Source organism: Loxodonta africana, chromosome 2 (genome assembly GCF_030014295.1).
Source record: "Loxodonta africana isolate mLoxAfr1 chromosome 2, mLoxAfr1.hap2, whole genome shotgun sequence".
In the NCBI taxonomy this organism is placed as follows: domain Eukaryota; kingdom Metazoa; phylum Chordata; class Mammalia; order Proboscidea; family Elephantidae; genus Loxodonta; species Loxodonta africana.
The window spans coordinates 182,517,248-182,528,507 of NC_087343.1; the positions used below are offsets into that span (position 1 = coordinate 182,517,248).

Below are 11,260 nucleotides of genomic sequence, written 5' to 3' on the forward strand. Positions count from 1 at the left end.
GCCCCATAAGGTTTCCAAAGAGTGCCTGGTGGATTCGAACTGCTGACTTTTTGTTTAGCAGCCTTAGCACTTAACCACTACGCCACTAGGGTTTCCACAGTGGTAATAGTTAATATTTATTGAGCACTTAATATAACCCAGGAACTTTGCCGCATGTATCACATGTCTTAACTCACTGTATCCTCTCAAGAACCATCGTGAGAAGCAATAGGATCACCCCCCTCACATAGATAACAAAACAGAGGTGGGCAGAGTTGAGGCCAAGTTTCACACTCAGGCAGCCTGACTTCGGGGCTCCAGCTTGTAAGCAATATAATTTTAGATATTTTTTTTCCCTACATGAGTTGGTTTAATTCCAGGGGGTACAGAATTCAGGCCATACCAAACTCCCAAAAGCCAAATCTGGCAGGATTCTGGACTGGGTTTACTATAACCTCACAGGCCCGGTAGGAATGGCTGAGTGAGAAGAACTAGTGAGAAGATGAACCACTGGGTGGTTATTTCTTCTTTTTCACAAACTTTTTTTTTTTTTTAACAAAATTTAGTCTTAAATGTACATTAGGCACTAAGATAACACTTTGTTCTAGCTATAGGTGGCAACAGCTGTTGTAGCAGGGAATCCAGATGTTTAAACAGGAATGGAATAAGAGTCACCATCACTTCAGTCACAAAGAATAGCTTACTTTTGCCGGATTTCTTAATTTCACCTGAGACCAAGGGGGTCCTTCCCATGGCTTTCACTTTTAGCTCCTTGACTTTCTTTTTCTCCTCTTTTTGTTTTTCCTTGAAAGCCTTATCTTCCTCATCCATTTCCTTGGCATGCTTCTTCAGCTGTTTCAGGGGGTTCTCCTTGCTACTTTTGTGGCCGGACATGGCTCCTGCCACCCTTTCCCCAGATCCTACCACTGAAAGCCTAATAGTCTAATCACTTTAAACTTTGGCCTTACTGCTTATTTTTCCTAATTTTGTTTCAAATTCAAATATAACAAATATAAAATATCTGATAAACAATTTCTATATACTTTTTTCCATTTCCCAATAAGAGTTCAAAAATAAATGGTTCAAAACAGAACCTTATTGATATCTAGCTAATCTTAATGGTGTTGCATTGAGTTTTTTTTTTTACCAACATACAACATCAACTATTCACTATCTAAATGCTGTTAGAAAGAAGAAATTGTATTGTCATATGTAACAAGAAGTGCAGCACTCCAAACACAATGAATCAGGGCTCCCCACCTCTACTTCTAGCATTTCTTGTGGTTCTGTTCTTCTTACGTTGTGTTTTTGAACCTTAAGCTGCAAAAGAGGTAGCTGCAGTTGTTTCCAGAGTCACATATAGACATGACAATGTTCAGGAAAATGTTTCTGTGTGTGTTTCCTTGGAGGGCAGATCACTTTCCCCAAAGTTCCTCAGTCATGTCTTTGTCAAGGGAAATAATAGTGCAATCATTGGCTTAGACTAAATTGCCTGAGAAGAATTAGATGTTAGGGAGTCAAACAAAACAAATATAACAGTTGGTAAGAGACACATACTGTATTTTATCAAATCTAAAAAACCATCAATTTTAACACACATTATTTATGTGCCACAAAGCAAAAGATTTGACAGTTAAATTATGCCACATCATTGAATATAAGACACTTTCTTATTTCATAGATGTTAAGATGTGAAAAAAAAATGTGTATCTTAGTTTTAACGAAATACATTATTACTTTTTTTTTTTTTTTAGCAAACGAGAAAACTAAGGTACAGGAATACCAACTTTGCCAATGTCACAGACCTGAACTTGAATCTAGTGTTTGTTTTTTTAACTTTACACTCAGAATTTTTGCCTCAAAATACTTTCTTTCTGTGGGTTATTTTTTGTTGTTGTTTTTGTCGTTGCTGGTTGCTTGTTTCTGTTTATCCAACTTCTGTTCTTGTTGTTAGTTGCTGTCAAGTTAATTGTCACTCATGGAGACCTTATGTATAAAGGAATGATACATTGCCTGGTCCTGTGCCATCTTCGTGACTCTTGGCCCTCTTGGGTCCATTGTTGCAGCTATTGTCTCAATTTACCTCATTAAAGGTTTCCCTCATTTTCATTTCATTTCTTTACCAAACATGATGTCCTTTTCTAGTAATTTGTCTTTCCTTATGATGTGTCCAAAGTAAGCTAGCCAAAGCCTCCCATCCTCTCTTCTAAAGAGCTTTCTGGTTATATTTCTTCTAAGACTGACTTGTTCATTCTTCTGGCAGTCCACAGCGTATTCAATATTCTTGGCCAATACCGTAACTCAAATGTATCAATTCTTCTGTTTTCATTTTTCACTATCCATCTTTCATAGGTGTACAGATAATTGCTATGGTTAAGGTTCATGGCTGACTTCAGGTGCACCTTAGTTATCAAAGTGATACCTTTGCTTTTTAAAAACTTTTCAAGAAGTCTTCTGTAACAGATTTGCCCAATGCAATATGTTGTTTGATTTCTTCCCTGTTGTTTCCATGGATATTGGTTATTGATCCAAGTAGAATAAAATTCTTGACAACTTCAATTCTTTCAGCATTTATCATGTAATTTGTTGGTCCAAATGTGAATATTTTGTTTTCTTCATGTTCAGGTATAATTCATACTGAAAGCTGTGACTTTTGACCTTCATCAGTAAGTGCTTCAAGTCATCCGCATTTGTGTGTGTCAGCAAGGTTGTGTCATCTGCATATTGCAGGTTGTTAATGAGTCATCCTCCAATCCTGATGCTGCATTTGTATTCATAAAATCTGGCTACTTGGATTATTTGTTCAACATACAGATTGAATAAGTATGGTGAGAGGATTCAACCCTGCTGCAGGTTTGATCTTATTGGTCTTAATTAGATGGTTCTATTTGTCTTATGTCAGCCATATAGTTGACAGCAGCCACTAGAAGTTTTCAGTACAGATATATGTACTTTCTGAATCCAGGCCTTGGTTCACTCTCTGTGAAAGTCTCAGGGAAAGTCTGGGTTGGAGTATAAACAAACCTACTCCCCAGAAGGGAAGACCCAGGTAATGAGATATAACAACAGGAGAGAGTGAATCCAAGTGACTTAGCAAAATTCAAAAATTCTATGATCATTTCTGGGGTGAAAAAATAACTGTTAAAAAGTGGTATGAGAAACAGAAACTATAACAAATATATTGTGCTTCTTTATGGATCAACACCCATGAAAGCAGCAGTAAAGAAATCAAAGGACACATTGCTTTGGTCAAATCTGCTGCAGAAGACCTATTTAAATGTTAAAAAGCAAAAATGTCACCTTAAAGACAAAGGTGCACCTGACCTAAGCCATGGTCTTTTCAATTGCCTCGTATCCATGCAAAAGCTGGACAATGAAAAAGGAAGATAAAAGAATAATTGACATGTTTGAATTATGGTGTTGTCAAAGAATACTGAATATACCATGGACTGCCAAAAGAACAAACAAATCTGTCTTGGAAGAAATACGGCCAGAATGTTCCTTAGAAAGCAAGGATGGTGAGACTATGTCTTACATACTTTGGACATGTTGTCAGGAGAGATCAGTCCCTGGAGAAGGACATCACGTTTGGTAAAATAGAGGGTCATTGAAAAAGAGGAAGACCCTCAAGGAGATGGACTGATATAGTGTCTGCAACAATGGGCTCAAGCATAATAACAATTGTGAGTACGGAGCAGGACTGGGCAGTGTTTCATTTGGTTGTATGTAGTGTCGTTTTAAGTCAGAACCAACTCGAGTGCACCTAACAACAACAATATGGATGTTGGTTGCAGTGCAGTAAATAACTTAATATGGCTCTTCTAGCCATAGTCTTTGTAACTCCCACCAAGTGACTGGGTAGAACTATGCAAATGGGGTGCTTGTGGCCCACCAAGGGGATTGGGCAGCTTTTTATTAATGCAAATAAGGTTCATGGCACCCTTGTAGGGGTGGGACCATGCAAATAAAGTGTATGAAACCCTAACAAGCCTATTCTGCTAGGCTTAAAATGAGCCATCCCAGAGGCAGACCAGGGACTTCATGACCACCAAGAAGAAGACTGGAGTGGTGAGCATCCTTTGGACTCAGAATGCCTGTGCTGTGAGTCTCCTAGACCCAGGAGACAGAGAGAGCTATAACACCAGAGGAAGAGATGGTGAGAATAGGTGGCAGCAGAGGCTGGGGGAAGATGGGAGGTGAGCTTTCAGGGCCCACGGAATGAGAAAAGCTGAGTGCCTTCAGGCAGGTTGCTTGCTGGTGGAGCAAGGTGCCTCCAGGCACTTGGTGGAGTTAGCTTTGCTGACCCACAGAAGTAGAACTGAGCACCTTTGGGCAGAGGCTTACTGGTGGAGTGAGGTGCCTCTGGGCACTTATTGGCAGAGCTAAAAGAGCTTTGTAATATTTGTAGGAGCAGGACAGGTGCCAGGCCAAGGGACCAAGGGCCAGAGAGAGACCTGCCTGTGGGCACAGCTAAGAAGAGACTGTCCTGGTAGAAGATCTGTATCCTGAGCATTCCTGAGCCTGTTTTTTATTCCCTAATAAGCCCCATAACTTGAGTATGGTCTGTGAGTTCTGCATGGCTGTTTCAATGATTTGTATAACTGAGCAGAGATGTAGAGAGTGCCATGGGAGGGATGGTTGGTATTAGAATTTCTAAAATATTTGGAGTGTGGAGGCTTGTCTGACCTCCATCTCCTAGGCATCAGCCTTGGGCTGTCGATACTGATAATGAATCTCCTTCTTCCTTGTGAAGCTAGAGGAGGTCAGATGCCCCTGCCAAGCCATTTGTACATTGGTGAAGTGCCATTTTTACATAATGGTTGAGAAAATGAGCTCTGTTCAGAAAAAGCAATTATATAGCTGCTAAGGGCTTCAGTTTCTTCATCTGTAAAATAGGGATAATAGCTGGATCTACTTCATAGAGTTGTTTAGAGTATCAAGTGAGATAATATGTGTAAAGAACAGTGTCTCACACATAATAAGGTCTTATTCACTGAAAGATGATGACAGTAATGATGATGATAAAAATGATGCTGGCAGATCTTTGATAGCCCAGGATATTATACCCCCACCTCCTTTTATACTTTCTTGATGGTGTTTCTGATCCACTGTCACGGAAAATGAGAAAGTTATGTTTAGACGTGAAATTAGTTATTGTAAATATCTATAGTTCTAAACCTCTAAAATTCTGGAAATCATCAACTTCAGAGAATAAACAGTAGCTAGATCTCATTTAAAACCTCATCTATAACACTTACTAGCTGTGTAGGAGCCCTGGTGGCACAGTGGTTAAGTACTCAGCTGCTAACCAAATGTTGGCGATTGGAACCCACCAACTGCTCTGTGGGAGAAAGATGTGTCAGCCCACTTCCATAAAGATTCACACCCTTGGAAACCCTTTGGAGGCAGTTCTATTCTGTCCTTAGGGTTGTTATAAGTTGTAATTTGACTCGATGGCAATGGGTTTATAAGCCACGTAACCTAAGGCAGAAAACTCTGGTGGCCTAGCGGTTAAGTGCTACAGCTGCTCACAAAAAGATTGACAGTTCGAATCCTCCAGAGACCTTTTGGAAACTCTGTGGGGTAGTTCTACCCTGTCCTATAGGGTTGCTGTGAGTAGGAATCAACCCACGGCAATGGGTAACCTAAAGCAATTGTTTAATATACAGCGGATTGTCATTATTCAATGTAATGTTCCAAAAAATGTCGCTGCGAACACTGAATCAGCAAATACTGATCCAGCCTTATTGGACCTCAGTTGGGAACATGGACATCAGGTGACTCCAGTTTTTCTCTGCAATGAGCAAGCACATGTCTGCGAAGGCCTACCAAAGTGCCAAGTACTGACTTTGGAGTTACAAATAAATTTTAGTGAGTAGATGAATTCACAATTATGGAATCCACAAATAATGAGGATTAATTGTACCTCATTTTCTCATCTTTATAATGAGGTAAAATGCTTAACTCTCAGAGTTAATCTGAGGCCTAATTTAGATAACACGTGTAAATTATCTGACAGTGCTTTTGACATATAGTAGACACTTACAGAAAGGTCAATCTCAATTTCTCTTTAGAATCATCACATAAATCTTCAGAGACTGCTTATATTTTCCCAGGAGAACTGACTTTGTCTCAAGCACCCAAGATCAAAATGAATAAAAAGCTAATTTCTATTCATAATGTCTGTTTGTAGTGTGTAAATATTATTGCAGGTGAAATTCAATTTGGAGGGCCCTGCCTGACAACCCAAATACTGTTTATCACATACTTTAGTTGATAAAATTTTATCTTATTTTCAAAAAAAATCTATTTTCAAATAAAATTTTGGAGCACTGCCTACTTATAACTTGGATCCTCCTATACACTCTATAACTTCGAAGAAATTACACTTTATTTTATTTTAAACATGCTATTGCAATTTTGTATTGCACGGCCTGAGAATTTGTCCACAGTATCACAATTCTCTGTAGAATTAAGTAATCCTCTTAAAAATACAGCTTGGCCCCAACAAAAGAACACTATAAAAAGAATGTTTCCATTGAGGTAAGCGAATCAGCTTTGATGAAATTAATTTCCCATTTTGTAGCTTTAAATGAGTTAAAACTTCTTATATCATTCAGGGAAAATAAACCAGAACCGTGTAGAAGTGCCAAGCATTGAAATCACCTTCCTCCTTCAACATCTGTGGTTGGAGCCACTCAATAATTTACTTTGGGATTTAAAGCGTTGGACACTTTTACATTTCTCTCAGAAGGTTCCTATTTACATCTTTATATAATGGGTTTTCTTTTGCATTTTTAAATGGTGAGAAGAAACATAGGCGTTGAGGATTGGAACCACTTAATTCTTATCCTGGTTCCAGGAAAACACACGCATGCATATATTGAGAGTGTCACCAGCCATCTGTGTAACTCATTATCAAATAAAAGCCCATAAGCTCTTTATAACCAGTTGTGAGATTATGATCACTGTTTTATTGTTGATGGTATTAATGTTGGAAGACTGATATTGACAGATATGACACTGAGGTGGATTCACCAGGGAGAAAGCTTGTCCAAACATAATGGAAAATCACAAACTTTGTTCCACATGTTATTTGCTTTTATTTGGATCACTACAAGGCTGTTATGCCTGAATAAAATGTTACACCTAAATAAGTAAAAAGTTTAATATCTTTTTTGCCCCCCCTCCCAAAAAGTGAAATCTGGCTGGTAAAACTCTATTTAGATAAGTCATAAATATTTCATCTGAAGCTCTTTGAAGTACATTAGTTCTAATAAAATGCTACTGCACACTTACTTGAAGTCATTAAGGAAACCCTCCAGTGAAATTCAGCCCCTGGATATGGAATATAGATTATTATTTCTAAATATTTGTGTAAATGTTTTTGTGCATATATTCTCCTTGTTTGGAGAGTCTTTTTCCACTTCCTCCCTTCCAGCTTGAACTTCATCTCTTTCAGTTTCCTTTTCTATTGACCACTCACTTCTCTATTTTTTTCTGTTCAACAATTTTTTTTTAATTTTTTCCTTTTGTCAGAAATGACTCAGGAAATCGTATATTAGTTTAATAATGACAGCTTCTTTTAATATACCTGTGTCATCTACTGTGATCTGGAATGTTGATATGTATTAAAATGTAGTAAAATTATTTACAAATTTCACAGACTTCTGATTATGTAATGTCTATGGGTTCCTTACTAGTACTTGGTAGCTGAATTAGCCTTAATTATTGAAGTCCAAAGCTCAAAAATTAAAATTAACATGTCTAACTTAATATTCTTGAGTAGTCCATCCAAGCTTTGAAAACATTGCAAAGTTGATACAGCATTTTTATACACAGGTGAAAAAAAAAATTTTTTTTTTTTTTAGACGGTGGAAACTCCAAAACGTTCCTTTTTTCATGAAGGGCGTTTTACCATTCAGGTATCTTCATATTGTTTTAGACTGAGCATGAATTCATACTATTCTAGCTTTTTAAAAAGTATAGTCCTATTAGTTGAATTTCACCACTTTCAGTTTATTTTGGTGTTTGATGCTTCATTACCCCATGGTATGCAACGAGGCATATCCAAGTTACTTGCAGTTAATAATGATAATAACAATAATAATATAATGGTGACAAAGCAATAGCAACTATAAATTAGCATTTCCTTTAGTACTCATCATGTGTCAGCTCTACTGTCAAGCACTGGATATGGGTTACAGAGTGCGATTTCACTAAAACCATCTGAAATAGGTACTATCACTATCCCCAGTTCAGGGATGTGAACAACTGAGGTTTAAAATAAAATTATTAGACTCAGCACCTGCAGCTATGAAATCTTAGAATCTAGGGAGTCTAATTCCAGAGTCCATGCTCTTAATCATTACATTACAATAAAACCTTGAGACATATAGATATTGCTGTTCAAGGATTAACCGTAGGTTATCACACATCTCTGTCCTTCATGCAGATGTATTCATATCTCCCTGCCAGTCTACTTGAACAGCGACACTTCGTTGCAAGACACTCCTTCTCTACTACAAAAGGCACACCATCTAGCATAGAAAACCCTGGTGGCATAACGGTTAAGTGCTACAGCTACTGAACAAAAAGGCGGCAGTTCAAATTTACCAGGAGCTCCTTGGAAACTTTATGGGGCAGTTTTACTCTGTCCTATAGAAAAAAAAAAAAAAAAATTTTTTTTTTTTTATTTGTCCTATAGGGTCACTAATATTTGGAATTGACTCAACGGCAATGGGCTTTTGGTATCTAGCACATGGTATGCTTTCTCAAGTTCCTGATCGCTGAGTATCGATGAACTGGAAAGCAGGAATATATGAGCCAAAGTCTTTTTGCCTGCCTGGTATAGTGGTTAAGCATTTGGCTTCTAACCAAAAGGTTGGCATTTCAAATTCACCAGCTACTCCTTGGAAACTCTATGGGACAGTTCTCCTCTGTCCTATAGGGTTGCTATGAGTCAAAATCAACTCAACAGCAACGGGTTTGGTTTCTGTTTGTTTTTTTTAAGGTCAAAAGAGTTTAAGATGACAGTGTCTTCAATGATAGAGCTTAACAAATACAGCTGTTCAATGATAGAACTCAACAACACTTAACAGATGTCACCAGCACCTCTGACTTGACCCGTCTTTCCTAAACACTTCTCTTTCCCTAACCTTTAACATTAGAAAGTAACAAACCCAGTCCCTCTCTCCTTATCATCTGTAGCCCTCCTCAGCTTGCTTTGTCTCCACAGCAAAATGGGTAAGTGACCTGAGGCCAGAGGTGATGTTACAGTTATTTTGCTGTTGCGACTCAGTATTTTCCACAGAACAAAAGGTCCGAATATAGTTGTCTATTTATTAATTAAATAAAAGATGGGTAAAACTGTAAAACTAATGATACTGATGATGGTAATCATGGAGGAAGTAATTGCATATCTAGAAAAAATAAATACCAGTGAAACACACAGCCAATCATCCCCACACATGCCTCATTTTGCATTGGAAAGAAAACTCTTTTGAAAAATTTTACTTTTCAGATGTTTTCAAGTGTGAATTTGAAGGTACAGAAGCCAGTAAGTCATTGTTTCTCAATCCTGGATGTACATTAGAGTCATAAAGGGAAGCAGGAAAAAAATCTGCTCCCAACTATGAGGCGATTAAAGTAGATTCTCTGGGGCTGGAACCCTAGCCTGGGTAATTTTAAAAGTTCCTGAAGTGATTCTAATGCGTAGCTAGGCTTGAGAAACTGTGCCAACTCTACATGTGTGAGCAGATAGACTGGGTAAGACAGGGGAAGAGCTTTGTTCAATAATGGTATAGAATCGAAGATGATACACCCCCTCCTTTTTCCTTTTTTTTTTTTTTTAAAGGCTATTGATATTCTTATCATTGTAGGTATAAAAGAGTGGTAACAAATATTTTTAACTCTACCCTCAAGACCACTTTATTTCTTTTGACTTTTTGTCCTTTGCTTATATGACCTCTGCTAAATTAGAAAACAGTCATATGATAGAAGTTTTAAAAACTGTTTAGAAAACTGCAAAGCGTTTTTTCCCAGACCCCTTCATTACAACTTTATTGAGAGCCCTAGATTTGGTGAAGAGTATGAAAGTAGATTAATCAGTCTACAGGATCATTTATTTTTTATTCTTTCTGTGGAACTTATCAGCAAGGGTGCCTATGTAGGAGGCTTATTTTTGTAATGTGAACAGTTGTTCTTTAGCAATAAAACACTGTTCCATGGACAAAAGATGCGAGAAAGCTCAGGGTGGCCCTTGAACTGTCTGACACTTTGCACAAAAGGTAAATCGGCTAAAAATAGATATTTTTTAAATACTTGAAATCCTCTCCCAACATTTTCTAAAGTGCCAAAGAATGAGAAATCAACTTCTGGAAAAAGGCAAAAAGAACAGAAAGGCTAACAGGCCTCACAAGAAAGAAATTTTCTGAAAAGAAAAAAAAAAAAAAAAGGTAGTTTTCTAAAATTGAAGAACATTACTCCTTCGCAGAAAATGTCTCACAGTGTCCTTAAAAAATATCAGTCCCTGTTAAAATCGAATTGTGTCATTTTTATCTAGGTAGCCATAGATTTGTCAATTTTGTAATTGGCTTAGTTGAGGGCCATTCAATTTGGCATCTGTAAGGATTTCACCAACAGGCATTCTTATCAATGTTTTAATAAATTCTACAGATTGAGAATGGTAAATAATAAATGATTTAGAACTTGCGAAGTCAATATTTAATTTAACACAGACTCAGGGAAACTAACACTGCATATGCACACAAGTCTGTGGTTTGAGTTTAAAAAGTAAGAGCCTTTATCAGGAAAAAAAAAAAAGCCTGACAAGAATAAGAGATCAAGGCATTAAAAGTCATGTAACTAACAAATCCCATACCTCACAGTGCTAAAACATGAGTGCAGTTAAACAGCTCACTCCATGCAAGTATGCGAACACTTGGATGCCAAAAAAAAGTCCCCGAATTCCTTGTTAAGATCTGAACATCCAAACAGCAATGTTAATATTTAACCAACATGGCTTTTCCAGAATGACTATTTAGGTAGCATTTTAAATAATTAACAATAATCACATTAGTAAACATGAGGAAATATTGCTAGTTACTGCATTTGGAGACATAGAGTTTGTGGGAATATATTCTGGTAAGACCACAGTAACTGCATTTTAAAAATTCTGAAGTCAACCCTCTTTTGACATAGAATTTGGTCTTATTTATGTTTAAAAAGCTAAGATATCCATAGTTTAGGACCCTATGGGATCCATAAAACGGGGGTCTTT

At 37.4% G+C, this 11,260-nt stretch overlaps 1 protein-coding gene across 1 annotated transcript; it reads right to left on the minus strand.

The window, feature by feature from the left end:
- Positions 1 to 558: 558 nt before the first annotated feature.
- On the minus strand, positions 559 to 1,232 carry LOC111751579 (translation machinery-associated protein 7-like). Its single transcript, XM_064279776.1, has one exon. The coding sequence runs from the start codon at positions 871 to 873 to the stop codon at positions 559 to 561; it is 315 nt and encodes a 104-aa protein (XP_064135846.1). The 5' UTR covers positions 874 to 1,232.
- Between the last annotated feature and the right edge of the window lie 10,028 nt (positions 1,233 to 11,260).